This window comes from Sceloporus occidentalis, unplaced genomic scaffold (genome assembly GCF_023333645.1).
Source record: "Sceloporus occidentalis isolate IW3139 unplaced genomic scaffold, rSceOcc1.0.p SCAF_9, whole genome shotgun sequence".
Taxonomy (NCBI): Eukaryota; Metazoa; Chordata; class Lepidosauria; order Squamata; family Phrynosomatidae; genus Sceloporus; species Sceloporus occidentalis.
Genome location: NW_028316989.1, coordinates 21,834,351 through 21,853,529, shown reverse-complemented (window position 1 = coordinate 21,853,529; position 19,179 = coordinate 21,834,351). Strand labels below are relative to the sequence as shown.

Below are 19,179 nucleotides of genomic sequence, written 5' to 3'. Positions count from 1 at the left end.
ATGGCTTTCATGTCAGTGTGTATATGTTGGTGCAGCAAATCCATTCTAGGTTTTAGTCCAGAATTTAAAGGAGCTACCCAAGGTGCTGAACACTATCCAGAAAAGGACCTATCTGGGGTTGGGCAGCACTTTTAAAGTTGGATTAAAACGCAGAGTTGATTCAGTGCACCTCTAACACAGAAGCAGATGGTTCCCAGTGATGCTGAGACTAGTTTTTATTCTTCTCATTTACAAATGACAGTTTTTTTGCATTGCAATAAACCCCTCTTCTTTTTCCTCCCAGGTAGCTCATTGCTGTCTTACAATACAACAGCCCATACAGAGCCATCCTCTCGACTCAGTGCCAAAGAAGGTGAGAGCTTCCCTCTTTATCTTCACATCTATCCTATTAATGGTTTATCTAGTGCCTTCAATGTGAAATCACCAAATAAAAACAGATCTGGAGCTCAGTTTGGGTGGAGTGGGAGTGTCAAATCTCCTCTGCTCTTTAAGTTAAGTTTGTATTTCCTACTGTTCCCAATAAACCCTCTAACATGGGTGGCAATTTAAGATGTTAGACAGTGCATAACCCAAAGAGAACAGATGGATTGGTGTGACATTTTCATATGCTTATCTCTAGATATGATTGCAAATTTAGAAAGGACTACTGATATTTTAATAGAAATGCAATACAACAGAGGTTTCATCAAAGTTCAGGAGAATGAACAAGTGACTTGTGTTTCTACTCAGTTTGCTGCCATAGTCTCAGTTGGTGATGGAAAACTTTAGAGATTCATTCTAATGGGACTTTATCTTTAAATTGGACTTGGACTGGATCTCCCTTCAAATAGAGAACTGTCCTCTGCAGCATGGAATTTGGGGGCTTTCTCTGTTGTGGCACCCCAGTTATAGAATATCCTCCCCTTGGAAGGCCAATTGGCATCAATGTTAGCATAATTCCAGCACGAAGTGAAAACATAGGTGTTCACTAAAACTTAACTTGTTAAATTACATGATATTTTTTTAGCTTTTAAAAACCATTTTATATTTATATTGTTTAAATTATTCAGGTTGGTTCTATTGCATGACACCCAGAGATTTTAAGGTGTTGTTGTTGTGTGGCTTCAAGTCGTTTCTGATTTCTGACAACTCTAAAGTGAACCTATCATGGGGTTTTCTTGTCAAGATTTGTAGGATTTCCAGGATCTGTTGTAGGATTTTCAGGGTAAGATTTATTCAGAATGTAAATCCCAGCCTTTGCCTTCCTCTGAGGCTGAGAGAGTGTCTTGCCCAAGGTCACCCTATGGGTTTCCATGGCTGAGTGTGGATTTGAACCCTGGTTTCCAGAGTCATAGTCCAACTTTCAAACCACTACACCATGCTGGCTCTCTGATGTTTAAACAGAAAACAAGATATAAATATTTTAACTAATAAATATGCTCAGTAGCAGATTGTAGCTTCCATGATGGTGGGGCTGGGAATCCACTGTTTTTCCTCTGGGTTTTTTAGGCTGTATGGTTGCGTTTTGGAAGAATTTATTCCTGATGTTTCACGTGCATCTGTGACTGCCATCTTCAGAGGGCAGCGTTCCAGAACATGGCCACACAGCCCAAAAAAACCACAGAAAACTCTGTATGCCACCCATTAAAGCCTTCAACTTTACAATCTATTCTGGATTTTAGCCTGGACACTAAAGAACTTATTCAAGGTGCTGGGACCTAACCCCTAACAGATTTTTGGATAGTTCTTTTCAAGCTCAGACAGCTCTTTTCAAGCTCAACCTGAGTAGATTCATCATCCCCGGACATGAAAGCAACTAGCCACCACTGGATATACTACCACCATAATCAGGATATTTTTCCCCATTAACTTCTTCTCCTCTCTCTTTAGTGGCACCATGAATGTAGAAATTGAACAATGAGGGGATGGGAAGGGAGCAATAGCAGTGGCACCTCTTCAAAGCCTTAGGTTTTCCATAGGTTGGGGATTCATCCCCATCAAATTATCACAGATGCTTCCCCGCAGTTAGCTGAGCCACTGAGGTATGATGACAGTTGCAGTGCAGCACAATGGTGGGGGCACCAGTTTGTGGAGAGCTGACTAGAGTCAGCCTGGTGACATCTGCAATTACTTCTTGGACTTTCATTTGTTACAAGGAATGAATGAATTTCAACAAGTGAAGCATCACTTGGTTGAGTATCCAGGCATAGCCACCATTGCTTGCTCTGTTCCATCATTCTGGTGCTGGACTTTAGCTAACTCATGCCTTTGTGGCCATCTGTTTCAGCATGAGGCATGCATTTTTTTATATAAAATCAATTCTGCAAAAAGGTTATGTCTCATCGTACTGCCTGATTCCCACATCCTGCAGCAGCTAACTACATTTCCCCTAGCAATCACTTAATCTAAATCCCAGCTTCACCCTGGCTTTATGGGCCTAACCCTTTGCACATACAGAGAAAGCAGGCAGGGTCTGTTTCAGTTTAACATTTGCCATCCTCAAGTGTATACTGAGAGCTGATGGGCTTAGCTTTAGAAAATTGGGGGGTGGGGAGAAGCACCAAATTTCTTATGCCATGAAGTTACAGGATTTCCTCTCTCTGACTTCATAATACTAACACATGGGAATTGTTGCTGTAAAATAAAGCCTTACATTTATGGAATCAAAATGTATAATGTATTCATGATTATTGCTCAGTTGAAGAATATGTATGTATGTGGGACAGAATTCTCTGCAGTGAGGTGGAAACAACTAGGTCTAGTCATGCTAGCTCAACTACTACAGCCCCAGACCACCAAAGGCTAAACTGAATTTTATTTTAAATATATGTTTAGGCTTGCCTTTGAAACCTTTGGCTTTAAAAGAAAACACTATTTTTGATGCCAAAATGGTCTCTTTTTTTGTAAAAATAAAGAGTTTTGGACAAAAAGGGAGGGAGTGCACAAAAAGGAATTTTGCTTGTATACTAAGGTTTTGGGAAATGAATGGAACAAACAAAGATTTATATCCCTATGCAAAGAAGAGATCTCTTTTATAACTATTATGGCTATCAGACTGTGGCTGATTAGTGCCATGCAGGAAAAAGCCCACTTTATTCTTCTGGTTGTTGTTGTTGTTGATGATGTTGTTGTTTTGGAGTTTGGTATTCTCTTCCACCTTCTGTAATGACCAAAGGTGCCCACCCACTAGACTCACTGTTGGGCTGCAAGGTTCCCCATGGCCAATCCATTGATGTTGAAGAGTGGAGGGGATTGGAGGAACATTTAGCTAGGCTCCCATAGTAGACATAGACTGATGATGCCATGCACTGAAGCTTCCAGAAGACTCCAGGAGATTTCAGTGGATGAAGCCTTTGGTCTGCTACTAGTGCTGGGAGCACAGCTTCTCCCCCACCCCACCCCCAATTCTCCTCTAGTAACAGAATGGCTGTAGGTATCCAAGAAAGCAGCCAGCAGCTGATAACAAATTGCCTTGCCCTTGCTTGGTCAGATGGCTGCAAACCCCCCCCCCCACACAGGTCTTCGGAGTCCACACTGGACTTGGAAGGCAACAGACACCCCCATAATCCTTCTGAGTCCACTAGACCCATAAGGCAGCAACTCCCCCTCCCTTGCTAGACTTGGAAGGCAGCATGCCCCCTTGTGTACCACCTTACTGGGTGACCCCCCCCCCCCGGAGTGTCACCCAATGCATTCTGCTGCCCCCCGCACACCCGTATTGATACCACTGTTGGGGATACTTACAGGGAGCCATAGGACAGGCCTGCATGTGGATATGATTTATGCTACCTTTGACTATGTAGGATCTTAGCCTATGAGTACAGGGTGGCATGCTTAATGCTCTCTAATAAATAACATTTTACCTTCCATATTAAAAAACTAGTATGTCATATGAAGATGAAGGAAAAATATATGAAGCTACTTTTGTTGAGTCAAATAATTGGTCAGTCCATAGGTTGGAAGTAACTTTTTGGATTGTAACTCCCAGAAGCCAAAAGCCACTAGCTGTGCTGTCTGTGGTTGGTGGACGGTAGTCTCCTCCCCCAAACAACCTTTCCATACTCTTAGTCAATCCAGAAAAGCAGTGTTTCTTCAAATTTGAGATATCTATCCATTTTAAATATGTTTCAGATTTTTAAAACTATTTTGTGATAAATTGTCCGAGCAAATAAAAAAAATCAACAGTGGTGTTTTGCACCAAGTTTTATGTGAAAAAGCTTTTTTGCACAAAAAGAACCTTCTGTTTTTGTCCAACCTTCTATTTTTGTAGATTTTCTTTTTTTGAGGGAGGGGGTGCTGTTTGCAGAAAGGTTAAAAAATGAAGATTCTTGCAACGGTTGACTATTTTTTAAAAGATGTCTTGAGGCACCTTTTCTCAATTAGGAGAAAAATTACAAGTGTTCCTTACATTATTTGTCCATGCCCACATTATGAAGCTGACTTGTTTAAACAAACCATAATTAATAATGCCAGTCTCAGGTTAAGCTTCAGATGATACAAACTGAGGTTAACTAAAACAGTTATACAGTGGCAGCTGATGGCTTCCCTGTCACTGGGGCAGTCAACAATTCAGGTTCTAGCCGTGTTTAAATATTTGAAGGGATGCCATACTGAGGAGGGAGCAAGCTTGTTTTCTGCTGCTCCAGAGACTAGAATGCGAAACAATGGATGTAAGCTGCAGGAAAAGAAATTCCACCTCAGCATTAGGAGGAACTTCCTGACAGTAAGGGCTGTTTGGCAGGGGAACAAACACCCTTGGAGTGTATTTGAGTCTCCTTCCTTAGAGGTCTTTAAGCAGAGGCTGGATGGCCATCTGTCGGGGATGCTTTGATTGAGAGTTCCTGCATGGCAGAATGGGGTTGGACTGGATGGCCCTTGCGGTCTCTTCCAACTCTATGATTCTGTGCTTCTAATTCCAGTCTGAAAGGAGCTACCCAAGAGCCTGAAAATATTTAGTGGATAAGGTTCAGCATCTCTAAAGTTCAGACTAAAAGCTGGGGCAGGTTCATCATGCAATGGACATGGAAGCCAAAAGCTGCCACTGGAACAGTAACTGCTCCCCAGAGCATCTCTAGAAAGGGAAGGGAAGGGAAGGAAGCCAATCACATGAGCCCAAGACCCACTGCAGCTCATTCGCAAGACACTAAATTATGTTGCAGACAATGCATTCTCAAAAGTTCAGGCAGTGTATATGAAGACTTACCTGAGACCTCACACAGTTATGAGTGCTTCCAGTTGGCGGTCTCCTAGCTCAAAAGGCATTGCATAGCTGTCTCATCTTTTCCACCTGACTATATACATTCTTTTCTAGAAAGAATAAAGATGGAAGAAACAGAGAGAAAACACATAAGGTTTATAAATGGAAGGTTTTAGAACCATCTAAGGCCTGCTGCGACCAATTTAACAACTTCTTCGCGGATAAAACCTCTCGGATAAGGGCTGGTCTTGATGCTAGTATTAGTGCAGATACCAGAGTAGAGGTCTCTAGAGCTTCCGTGGACTTGATTGTACTCGATCATTTTGAGTCTGTAAGTACCGAGGATGTGGACAAGATCCTTAGAAGTGTTAGGAAGACAACTTGCTCCCTCGATCCCTGTCCCTCATGGCTAGCGGCTCAGGGGGGAACGGTTGTAACTTCTATGTTCCACTGTATAATTAATACATCATTGAGGGATGGGCAATTTCCATCTAGCTTAAAATTGGCCATAGTAAAACCATTGCTAAAAAAGCCCTCCCTCGACCCCCTGATGCATAATAATTATTGACCAGTATCGCTATTGCCATTTTTGGGGAAGGTGATCGAGAGAGCGGTTGCAATCCAGCTTCAATCGATCTTGGATGAGACGAATTATCTAGATCCATTTCAAACCGGCTTTCGGGCGGGCTACGGGGTTGAGACTGCCATGGTCTCCTTGGTCGATGATCTTCGTCTGGGCATGGACAGGGGTAGCGTGTCCCTGTTAGTGCTCCTGGACATCTCAGCAGCTTTCGATACCATTGACCATGGTATCCTTCTGGAACGCCTGAGGGAGTTGGGAATCGGGGGCACTGTGCTCCAGTGGTTCCGTTCCTACCTCTCGGGAAGGTTCCAGATGGTGCAGCTGGGGGACGTGTGCTCCGATAAGAGGGCCCTTACATCTGGTGTCCCTCAAGGAGCCATTCTGTCCCCCATACTTTTCAACATTTACATGAAACCGCTGGGAGAGATCATCCGGAGGCATGGGGCGCGGGGTTATCAGTACGCTGATGACACCCAGATAGTCTTCTCTGTGTCTCCGACTGATGCAGTGACCACGGATGGCATCTCTCCTCTCGATGCCTGTCTGGAGTCAGTAATGGGCTGGATGAGGGAAAACAGACTCAGTTTGAATCCAGAGAAAACGGAAGTGCTCGTGATAGGTTCTCCGGGCCCAGGGATAGTTGTATCTCCACCTGTCCTGAACGGGATCACGCTCCCCATGAAGGACTCAGTTCGCAGTCTGGGGGTGCTCCTTGACTTGTCGCTCCACCTTACTTCTCAGGTGGATGCGACGGTCAGGAGTACCTGTTATCAACTTCGGTTGATACGCCAGCTGCGTCCCTACCTGGGCCGGGGGAACCTTGAAACGGTAGTACATGCTCTGGTAACCTCTCGATTGGATTTCTGCAATGCGCTCTACATGGGGCAACCCTTGTACCATACCCGGAAGCTACAATTGGTACAGAATATGGCAGCAAGATTGGTCACTGGTACTTCCAGGACCAGTCATATAACACCGGTCCTTAAAGACCTCCATTGGCTGCCTATTCGCTTCCGGGCGCAATACAAGGTGTTGGTTATCACCTATAAAGCCCTAAATGGCTTGGGCCCAGAGTACTTGGAGGACTGCCTCTCTCCATACAATCCGCCCCGCACACTCAGGTCTGCCGGGAAGCAACTATTACGAGTCCCAGAAGCGAGATACTCCATCACTAATCAGAGGGCCTTCTCCATCGCAGCCCCCAAGCTCTGGAACTCGCTTCCCGGCGAACTCCGCTCTGCCACCTCGCTGGACCAATTTAAAAAGGGGTTGAAAACACACCTGTTCCAGCAAGCATAGCTCTAATAATACCCCTGAAGTACTCCCTTCTCCCCTCCCAGTAGCATTATAGAGCTAGCTGGAGAGTTTTGTATTGTTGTATTTGTGATTTGATTGTGATGTTTTTAGATTATGAATGTTTATTGTTAATTTTTAATATGCTGTTAACCGCCTTGATCACTGGAAAGGCGGTATATAAATAAATTATTATTATTATTATTATTATTATTATTATTATTATTATGTTAATATCTGTAGCCTCTGTAAAGCTCTGTCGGCAGAGCTGTTGCACCATATAAACCCTCACCTGGATCATCCTCTGAGAATTTCTTGACGGTATAGAACTGGCTGCTGCTGGGGATGAGAAAGTTTAAGCTGTTAAGAGCAGAGACAGAAAGAATATTGTAAAATATTCCCCCAAATGGTCAAAAAACATTTGTATCAAGTTGAGAAATCCTAATGTGAAGAATCTGGGACTGATGAGAATATTTGCAGTTCAGGGCTTATTCTATGCAAATTTCATCTGGGGTTGTTTTGCACTGGTAACAGCATTTTCTGCATGGAAAACCGTTATTTCTTAGCAGACATATTTCTTAGCAGAAATGTCATTTCCCACTCAGGAAATGTTACCTGTACAGAAAATGCTATTTTCTGTGCAAAAAAAGCCATGTCTGGATTTTGTAGAGAGCTAATCCCAAACTATGGCCCTGTACAGACAGGCCAAAATAAAGCTGCTTTGGATCACTTAAGAGGTGTGCTGTTTAAATGATGCATGCATCCTAAGAGTCGAGACTGGAGCAGGGCTTGGACATGGCTTCTGGACTCTTAGGACGCATGCATCATTTAAACAGCATACCTCCAAAGTGATCCAAAGCAGCTTTATTTTGGCCTGTCTGTATGGGCCCTATGAAGCCTTAAAAAATTGTGCAGTTTTCAAAGACTTACTCTCAGCAGGAAGAAGATGGCTAAAGTTGTTCATCCCTTACTTCAAGAAGAAATTTGGCAAAGAATTACATCCCTAGAGATGAGGTGACTTTACAGGTATACCTTGGGGAGCCAGGAGGGAGAAAACTTGACATGATGATGTTTAGAGTTGTGTTTCCTGTAATGTGTAGTTTTGGCTTCAGTAAAGGATGTTATCTGATCTACTGCTGTGCATTTAACCTCAGCCATCTGCTTCGGAATAAATGCATGTGTACACGTGTGCACACACAGACACAGATACATCAATGCACAGAGGATTAATGCCACTCTTTGCAGGTGCTGCTTTTGTCTGCTAAGCAGACGCCTACTTGAGCCGCCTTGTGCTTTCCCTGCAGAGCAGCCACAGCCATCCCTAGAGAAAACACTCTCGCCAGGTAGCAACAAAGCTCATCCTGCTCCTGCCTGGCTCCATCTCCAAATGAATACTTATCTCTTTAAATAATAATAATAATAATAATAATAATAATAATAATAATAATAATAATAATAGATGGTTTGAACAAAGCAAACACACATGCACAGAGCCTCTGTCAACAAGGAGCAAACGTAGGCCTGCAAACTTCGCCCCAAAATGCTGTTCGCCTCCTTTCTGGAGCTGGACAGGTGCTAATGCTTAAACAGAGGAAGGAAAGCAGAGGGAGAACAAGGGAGGGAAAGCTGAGACTATAAAATTGATTCTTCTGTGGTTTACATTTATTGCAACTCCTGTCACTCAAAGGTGTTTGTTCTTGAGCAAAAGCAGTTGCTGCTAGATATTCTTGTAGAGCATATTCTAAGGTTTGCATTTGGCTTTTGTCAAGTCCACTGGACTATTCATTTAAATTTCCCCCTTTCCCGAATTCTAATGAAAAGGAAATTTGGATCAATGCAAAGCATTGGAAACCTTTATAGAATGTTTCCCAATTTTCATCTACCTATCTATCTCCTCTCTCTAACTGTCAGGGCTGTTGTATTGCAAACAATCCTGAGTAAAATAGATTGTTCAGCTAGTTGTACTCTATCAGGTTTTTCTCAACTACAAATGGTACGTAGTGTGGAAAGTAAGCAAAGCTGAAGGTACTACAGTTATATCTCAGTAGAAAAAAAAGTTAAACTGTCCATATCTAAGATGTAACTCTCTGTGTTGTAAAAAAGGTGTTCTTTTAGGATTAGTTATGGGTGTGTTAAATATAAGGGCCAGTGTGATGTAATGGCTTAAATGGCAGACTAGGAAGACCAGGTTTGAATGCCTACTTGGCCATGAAAAGACACTTTGTGATCATGGGCAAGTTGCACTCTCTCATCCTCAAAGAAAGGCAATGCAAACCCTCTCTGAACAAATCTTGGGAAGAAAACCCCATGATAGGTTCACCTTGTTGTGGTTGTTGTTGTTGTTGTTGTTAACTGCCTTCAAGTTGACCTCAGCCCATGGCAATCTGTGAATGAGACATTTCCAAAAATCCCTGTCTCTAACTGTTCTGTTCAGGTCCTTCAAGTTCAGACCCATGACTTCTCTCACTGATACTAGCCATCTGGTATGCTTTCTTCCTCTCTTTCTACCGCCTTCCACCTTTCCTAGCATTATTGACTTTTCCACTGATTCATACCTTCTCACAATGTGGCCAAAATATGATAGCCTCAATTTGATCATCTTGGGCGTGGTACAGACCTCCCAAAAAGGGAGGCCTGCCAGCACCCTTTTTCCCCTTGCAGGGAAGCTGCAGCAGACAAACCGTACAGAGGAAAAAGAACCCACAAAAATGTGTTCTTTTTGCGCTGCCATGGTGACACCCAAGTGCGACAATGGCGCACTTGTAACATCACAAGCGCAATGTGACATGTGGACAATGGCGGCATCTGTATACACACGGTGCCGCCATTGTTATGGCTCTGTGCCATACTAGGGTTAGGGACCATGCGGTTGCCACGCGGTCCCTTAACCCTAGTACGTCACCAGCACAGCTCATTTGGTGCATCTGTACCGCACCTTGGCTTCCAGGGGGAGTTCAGGCTTGATCTGTTCTAGGACCTTTTTGTTTGTCTTTTTGGCTGTTCACAGTATCCTCTGCAATCTTCTCCAGCATCATATCTCAAATGAGTTGATCTTCTTTCTACCTGCTTTCTTCATGGTCCAGTTCCCACATGCTTGCATGGTGATGAGGATGGTTGAATGATTCTGACTTTTGTGCTCAGTTGCATGGTTGCCATAAGTCAGAATGACTTGAAGGCACGTGGTGGGAACCATATACTGTTCTTTTTAACATTATGATAAATATTAATTTCTACAAACGGCTTTGAATGTATTTGAACATAGTATTTAAACCAAAGGTGTTAAATCAGATAACATTATTTAAAGCACTGGGAATCAGAAAAAATCCTAGTTCTACTTTTCCCCAAAAAGCAACATCACTGCTACTAGGATTGCTAGGAAAAGATGAAGCCAAGACACCCCTTATCTTATCTGCCGAGAAACTAATGTAGAACAATGCTATCTCCCTTTCCCGCCCTGCCACATCCTTCCCCACACTTCATTAAATTAAAACCAGAAGGATCTACAATTAAAACAACAATGGTAACTTGGCTGTCATTTTGAGAAGTTATGACTTCCAAAACGTAGCAGATGAATCCCAATTTGGCTGAAGTGGTTTGGAGTCATGTATATTTCCCACCCGCCCCTGCCAGTGTACCATATTTTAAGCCTTCAATAACACAATCAATTGAACCGAACGGAATTTGTCCACATTCTCAGGTACACAAAGAAGTTTTATTCATCACTGCACTGAGATACGCATATATTTAAAGAAAGAAAAGAGAGGCGTTTTTCTTATACTAGGGAATGTGAAGCCACATTCCCAAGAAATCACAAGAGAGAGTACTGGGTGCACTTTACCTCTAAGACGAGCATAAATGGACTACCATTCCCATAATCCCCCAGTGAGAATGGTTAGCAATGCAGGCTGGGGGATTCTGAAAGTTGTAGCGCAACCAAGTAACATCTGCAAGGTTTGAAATGAGGAACAGAAACAATTGCAAAATCAGAAAACATTTGTAGCAGATTGATATTTAACCCACCCATATGAGCAGGCACCAAAACCAGTTTTAGCTGCCACTCCAGCAGGTCAGTGTGGTGTGTGTTCCTATCTGGCATTGATTAGCCATTAATCAGCATTCACTATTAGGAGCCAGCGCACTAAGCAAGACAGCATGGCTTTTAACAATATCACATGTAGCTGTGGGATTACTCAGGAACATGCTTAGGTAGTCTCTGGCTGCTTCCACATCAGTCTGCCTTGTGGTTGATGTGGCAGGTTCCTTCTGGATCGAGCCCAAACTCCTCTGGACATTGGCTGAGATTTCACATTAGCAAGCATCCCAACTTTTCAAATGTACGGTATTTAGTGTCCTTGGTACAAATTGTCTTCAGCTGCCTTGGAGACCTAAATTGTCCTAATGAGAATCATCCGGCTTTCCTGGCAGAGAGACAATTTTCTTCTAAATGAAATGGGGCTCCTCTCATCTCTAAGTAGAACAATTTGGGACTATCTGCTTATTTTGTTTTAATGGAAAAGAGTCTGCTTCAATTTTTACGGCTTGGCAGCTCAGTTAAGACATTACAGCCATTGAAGGAGCACAAGGAAGATGGAAGGCTTCACAAAGGCTTGTCCATGCAGGGTCAGAGGTCTAGTACTGTGCAGGTAGTATCTGAAAACACAGTCTTTGTTGTGCAAGGTGAGCCCAGAATTCATATGAAAATGAATGAAAACAGGGTGTTTTATGCAGGGATGTATTTAGGCCTTTTACTCCAAATCTCAAGTCACATCTCATATCTTGAACAGCCCATGGTAAGGCTTCTGGTCCCTCTCCCTCACTTATTTTTTTCCCATATCAACACTGTCCACCTCTTTTTTTGAGTTCAGTCTGAATTGCTGGGGGGGGGGGGGGGGCGATGTCTCTGAGGAACAACAGCAGCATCAGCAGCAAACCAAAAAAGTTTCCCAGCCTCATCCAAATCAACAACCAACCAACTAAAAGAGAGAGAGGGAAGTAAGAAAAAAAGCAAGGGGGCCCACTGCACATGCGTGCGCACATGCACAAGGACTAAGGCAAAGCAATGCAGGGTGGAGGTGGGAGTGAAAGGATGATGCATATTTTATATTACTGAGCCAAGTCCAGCAAGTCAGTTGCTAAAAATATGCAAGTGTCAAGTTGAGTAGAGTCAGTCATTTACTACCAAGTCAAGATCAAGTCGAGTCATTGCAGTAACCTGTCTCCGACTTGAGTCCAAGTCAGTCTACTTGAGTCTATGTCACTGGTTTTATGTGAATTAAATTCAGTGCACCACAGTATTCTGCCCTTACAAGTTCCACCAATCTTGATTAATAATGCCTTTCAATGGCAATCAAGAATAAGGACTCTTCCACAGGAAAAAAAATGTGTATGAAAGTTGTTGTATTTGTTCCCATAGTTCTCATTCATGTGACATGTCTGTTATCCCAGACTATTTTCTGACAACCTCCAGCACCAAATGCAAGGTTTGGTTCCAAAACTCAGTGGGTTTATTTTAATTCTGAGGTGTATTTGCACAAACACATGGTAAAGGATGGGTTGCAACTTGCACATCACAGCAGGAGGCAAAAACATTTTTACCGAAAGTCTCAAAAATCTGATCTGGAGGGCTTTAAATGAGTTACATGGGGAGCTTGACAGTATTCCTGAGGACAGGAGTTCATCATTTGTGGGAAATAATAGCTCATTTGTTATAGCAAGAACCAGACAAATAGTGTATAAACCCAACAATGGGAGGGGGAAAAACTTAAATATGCAGCTATGGTGTATGGTCTATGGTATTAGGTGTCTCTATCCTAATGCACACAGAGCATGGAAAATAAACAAGTTGAACTTGAATCCCTAACACAGCAAAGCAAATATGACATAATAGATATCACTGAAATCTGGTGGGATGAGTCTTACGATTGGAATATAGTCATAGAGGGGTATAACCTGTTTCAGAGAAATAGACCAAACAGGAAAGGAGAAGGAGTAGCATTATATGCCAGGAATGATTGCACCTTTGAAGAGATCCATGACTTGAGTCCAACTCTCAAACCACTACACCACTTTGGCTCTGGTGATATGAAAGCCCTGTTTAAATATTTGAATGGAGGTCACACTGACGATGCAGCAAACTTCTTTTCTGCCGTTCAGGAGAATAGGACCCAAAACAATGGATTCAAACTACAGAAAAAGAGATTCCACCTCAACATTAGCAAAAAACTTCCTGACAGTAAGAGCTATATGACAGTGGAAAATATTTCCTCATAGTGTGATGGAGTCTCCTCCTTTGGAGGATTTTAAACAAAGACTGGATGGCCATCTGTCGGAGATGGAAATATAAATAAAAATTTATTTATTAATTTATTATAACTGATAAAACCTAGTAAAACCCAAGGAGCAATATTGTGAGATATCACATTGCTTTAAACTACTTGTGTGCATCAAAAGCAAGGAAGAGCCCTTGGGTTTGATGACTTATGTTCCCCCCCCCCCCATTGTTTCTACAGGTGAGTAGAAATGAACTTGCTTCTCTCCCACTACTTAGTTATAAGGATAGTTTAGGGACCTGGCTATGTTGAGCCTGGAGAAGCAAAGGTTAAAAGTGACATAATAGCCATGTTTCAATATTTGAAGGGATGTCATACAGAAGATGGAGCAGCTCCAGAGAACAGGACCTGGAGTGGTGGATACACCTAAACATTAAGAGGAAGGTTCTGACAGTAAGAACTATTCAATAGTGGAATATGCTGTCTTGGAGTCTCCTTTTTGGAGTCTTTTAAACAGAGGCTAGATGACCATCTGTCAGGAATCCTTTGATTTGCGGCAGCTAAAAAGGCCAATGCAATTTTAGGCTGCATCGATAAAAGTATAGTGTTAAGATCAAGGGAAGTAAGAGTGCCACTCTATTCTGCTTTGGTCAGGCCTCACCTGGAATATTGTGTCCAGTTCTGGGCACCACGATTCAAAAGGGATGCTGAGAAACTGGAGCGTGTCCAAAGGAGGGCAACTAAAATGGTGAAGGGTCTGGAAAGCATGAAGCCCTATGAGGAAAGACTCAGGGAGCTGGGGATGTTTAACCTGGAGAAGAGAAGGTTAAGAGGTGATATGATAGTCCTGTTTAAATACTTGAAGGGATGTCATATTGAGGAGGGAGCAAGCTTGTTTTCGGCTGCTCCAGAGACTAGAACCTGGACCAATGGATACAAGCACCAGGAAAAGAGATTCCACCTCAACATTAGGAGGAACTTCCTGACAGTAAGAACACACTCCTTCCTTGGAGATTATGGTGGCATCTCCTTCCTTGGAGGTCTTTAAGCAGAGGCTGGATGGCCATCTGTTGGGGATGCTTTGATTGAGAGTTCCTGCATTGCCATGAATGGGGTTGGAGTGGTTGGCCCTTGGGGTCTCTACAATTCCATGATTGCTTGTTCCTGTGTGGCTGTAGGTTTGACTGGATGGCCTTTGTGGCCTCTTCCAACTCTATAATTTATGATTCTGTTAATCTAAGGACTGTAGCTCCTTACATGAACCTGCTTGTGTCTTGAGATCTTCTGGGGGAGGCCCGTCTCTGTGTCCCACCACTTTTATAGGCACCACCTTTGCTCCTAGGTGCTGGAACTCTCTTCCTAGAAAAATTAGACTGGCGACTTCTTGCTATCCTTTTGTAGGCAGGTGAAGAACTTTTGTTTTTCAGGCAGGCCTTCGAGGGCTGACAGCTGTGTTACTTACATGTGTCCTTTTTAATAGCTGTGCTTTTAAATGCTTTGAACTATATTGGTAGCTCAATCAATAGCTTTGTATCAAAAGTTGGTACTTTTGTCTGGTGTGAACTTTTAGCTGTACTTGTTTTAACTTTTGTCAAGCCACTGAGAATCTTTGGGGGAAAGATGGTATGGCTGATGATGAATAATGGTGCCAATGGAGAGCATAGTGTGACAGGGCTGGCCATGAGAAGACATCTCAACCTCGTCCCTGACTCTGTGTACCAGGACTATCCATTCCATTTCCAAGTTTCATTCTTAGAGACAGAAAATTGGAAATAGGAGATGCTGCATATTAAATTTGGAAAGGGCCATTTTGAGAAAATTTCCTTAAAACGGCTGGGGAGGAAATCCTCCAAAAATATGTTAATTAAAAAAAATAATAATTTATGAACTCAGTAGGCCATCCTACTAGGAAAACCTTCTGCAAGAGAAAAATAAAAAGGCTGCCTTTGAACTTTCTGTTCTAATAATAATCTTGTACCTTTTAAAACTTTCCCTGTCTAAATGACCCAGACTTATTTTAGCATATATATTGAGGGGTTTCTTTTTGTAACTGATTGTCCTGCACACATGGTGTTTTGTGTTTGTTTGCTTAGAATTTGGCTTTTTGCTGGTTTTTATTAAGATCCTGTGGTCCGAAGGAAGGATTTATGATTCCAAGAGAGACAGTAGCTTGCTCTTGTGGGTTTTTAAAAAATTGTTTTCTTTTGAAATTCCCGAGTTAGTGTTGTGTCTGCTTTCTCCCTGACCCTCTTTAGAGGCAGCTCTGTGTGTGTGCACATGTGTGCATGTACATTTACCCCCCTTAAAAAAAAGGGAGGAGGGAGGAAAAAGAAGAAGGAAAAAAAGAAACCCTTTGGAAACAAAGATCCGTTGTCTCTGAGCTGTAGCAGGCAGGAAACCTTGCTCACAGGGGATCACGTCAGACCAGTGTTGTCCCAGCGCTAGACTCCAGTTCTCTGAATTCAACCTGACAGCTTGTCTGGAGCACTTTCTAAGTAACCATTATCCTTCCTTCCCCCTCAAGCAAAATAAGTGGGCTCTCCCCCTTCCTCACTCCCACTTTGCCTCTTGCGCACGGCAGGCAGTGTTATTGCACATGTGTGGGGGTTATGAGCTGGCTGGGTTACGTTTGTGCCTTCAAAAAGATCTTAGAATGGAGCAGGCTGTTTCCTGAAACAAAAAAAGTGAATGTGTGGTTTCTTTCTACAGAACTGCAGTCTCTCTTTCTCTCTCTCTCCTACTCTCTTGATGTAGATTGCTTGACGTCTGCGCACTCTGGTCTTGGGCATGTGGTTGTGTGCTCTGAAGTGCATTTCTTCAGGATTTTGTTGTTGGTGTTTTCCAGTAATTATATTGTGCAGACGATAAGCCAGCATGGATAGCAATTCTTGAGAGAATAGGACTAGGAGGACTGGGAAGGCCCCAGCCCTGATCTGTCATGGATTGACCTGCCTCATCAGGTTGTTGTGAAGATAAAATTGGAGGCAAGGGAGTAGCAAAGAGGTCCTGGACATGTTGGTTCAGAGGAGGAGCCGGATAGAGAAGTGGTGGAATCTCCTTCCTTGGAGGTCTTTAAACAGAGGCTGGAATGCCATCTGTTGGGGATGCTTTGACTGAGAGTTCCTGCATGGCAGAATGGGGTTGGACCAAATGGCCCTTGCAGTCTCTTCCAATTCTATGATTCTATGATTCTATGATCTATAATAACAGTAATAGCTATAATAAAAATGTTGGTATCTAAGAAAAATTCTGCATCTGCTGTAGAGCATAGAATTTCAGATCTCAGATTTGAAGATCTAAATAAGTGTTGCTCATCTTCATGATACACAAAAATGTTAGAAATGTGACTCTTTAAAGGTGACATTGGCATGTTACAGACTGCCCCTTTGGGGCAGCCTGTAACCCACCCTTTCCCCGCTGTATCAGGGCCTCAGCTGCCACAATGGCAGCCTCTGAGGCCCGGATCTGCCGCTTTCCAGGGTTCATGCCCCAAGGACACCCGATGGCGGCGGGGACCAAAAGAAAGGGGCCGCTCAGTCCCTTTTTCCCTTGCGTCGCTGGCGCAGCTGTCTAAAGGCTGAGCCAGTGACGCAAAACGCAGAAGGAGCTCCATTTTGGAGCTCCTTCTTGCACCGCAGAAAGGGCGCTCTAGGCACCCTTGCGCGGCGTGACGACGTCACAACCGCGCTACCTCGTTTGGAGGCGGTGTGGTGGTGGCATAGTCATGGCGGCGCCCATCTGTATAGGGCGCCGCCATTTTGTACAGACTGGGTCCGTACTAGGGTTAGGGGCGTCAAGAAGTGACGCCCCTTTCTAACCCTAGTATGCGCTCGTCGCATACTAGAGTGCCCGTTTGTAATGGGCCATTGATTGTTTTAACAAAAAGCAGGGTACAAATAAAAGTTTTATTATTATTATTTATTCATGACTTCACATACCACACAATAGCCAGACTGTGTTTGAATCTCCCTGTAGACTTCACGAGAAGAACGTCTAGCTCCCTTACAACAATCCCAGCTCCCTGCAAGATAGATTCTTGTTTCATTTGTACCTTTTCCTAAATAAGTCCATACAGTCCAACCCCATTCTGCCATGCAGGAAATCCAAATTAAAGCATTCCCAACAGATGGCTATCCAGATTCTGTTTAAAGACCTTCAAGGAAGGAGACTCCATCACTCTCCAAGGAAATTTGTTCCACTGTTGAACAGCCCTTACTGTCAGGACGTTTCTCCGAATGCTGAGCTGGAATCTCTTTCTCTGGAGCTTGCATACATTGTTCTGGATCCTGTTCTGTGGAGCAGCCGAATACAAGCTTTCTCCCTCCTCAATATCACCTCTTAACCTTCTCTTCTCCAGGCTAAACATCTCCAGCCCCCTAAGTCCTTCCTCATAGGGCATGGTTTCCAGATCCTTCACTTTTTGGTCACCTTCCTTTGGACACATGGCTCCAGTTTCTCAGCATCCTTTTTGTATTGTGGTGCCCAGAACTGGACATAGTATTCCAGGTGGGGCCTGACCAAAGCAGAATAGAGTGCTATAAGACTCTACAAGAGTCTAAAAGTTTTTGTTTACTTATTCAAATCATACCTGGCCTGGTTATTTCATTTCACATGTGCATGATGTTCTTGTGAACACAACGTTTTGCTGAAATATGTTGAACTGTTGTTCTTTCTTGTAGTGTAGGAACCTATCCCGATTTTTTCTGTGTTATTCTCTCTCTGGTGTGAAAGTTTCTGTTAAAGAAGTAAAGCCTAAGAATATAGCTACTTCATTTGGTATACCTCTATAGTTACAAATTAATGAGTTGAGTGAAGTTAATTTGTTCCTTCTCCCCAAATCTAATTCAGTGAAGGATTAACTTCACTACTCTTGCAGCATCATGGTAACTTTTCATTAGTTTAGATTCAAAAGGCTCCAGATTCACCATGAGCAGATTTAAAATATTGATCAATTGCTGGTTCTTGCTGCTCCTCAAGCTTTTTGTGGCAGCTGAGTAGAAATTTGAAGAAAATTAATCCAACCCTCCATTTTTGATTTTAAAAAAGGTTGTTTTGGGATGCATGCCATCAAAAAATCCAAAGGTCTGTCAGCCACCTCCTGCGAGACCATTTTTCATTTTTGCATTATATTTTCTGCAAAAAGTAGTATTTTGTGCAAAGGTATTGTTTCACATCAAAATGCTGTATTTCTTCTGAAAACCAATGTATTTGCACAAAAACTTAGTATTTCACGCTCTGCATTCTATACATTTTTTCATGCAAAAGCGAAACCTTTGCCAAATTTTCATAGAAATCTCCTGAAAAGGTGGGAAAAAATAACTGGAAAATGCACTCAGATTTTTATAAGGCAGAAAACTTCTGAATGATTTTGTTCTTGCACATGAGAACAAAACAGGCAAAGATTTGTATGCCTTGTGTTATGACGATAATGAGCTAGAGAGAAAAGAGTGTGTTTTGTATCACAAGCCAGTGATTTGTAGTATTCAGGGTTGTTTTTCATGCAAGCAACTGTGAAGTAACTATTTTTATTATTTATGAGGAATTGCAAAAGTAAAGAGTTTTAAAATAAAATTGTAATAGTAACTTGTTACCTGTGCAGCTTGGATCTGTGACTGTGTGCTTTCAAGTTGTTTCTGACCTATGCCCCCTCCCAAGGTGAACCTATCACTGGGATTAAGCTTATTGCACAGGACTGGAATAGGCCTGTCGCGTTACAAAAGGGGGTTGTGATGGGAATGGCAGGTGGCATAGAATGCATATTACCACACAAGAGAATGCCGCTGCCACTGCCAGACATTCCCATTGTGGGCTGGATGCGTCCCAGAGGGGATGATTTTCAGGAATGCTTCTAAACCGTT

General features: G+C 42.8%; 1 protein-coding gene across 3 annotated transcripts in view; it reads left to right on the top strand.

The window, feature by feature from the left end:
• FLI1 (Fli-1 proto-oncogene, ETS transcription factor) overlaps positions 1-19,179 on the top strand; it is a 108,899-nt gene that overhangs the window by 79,089 nt on the left and 10,631 nt on the right. For all 3 annotated transcript variants that reach the window (XM_089537659.1, XM_089537658.1, XM_089537657.1), the window contains exon 5: positions 284-352. In XM_089537659.1, the coding sequence (XP_089393785.1) occupies positions 284-352 (69 nt within the window). The remainder of the gene's footprint in view (positions 1-283; positions 353-19,179) is intronic.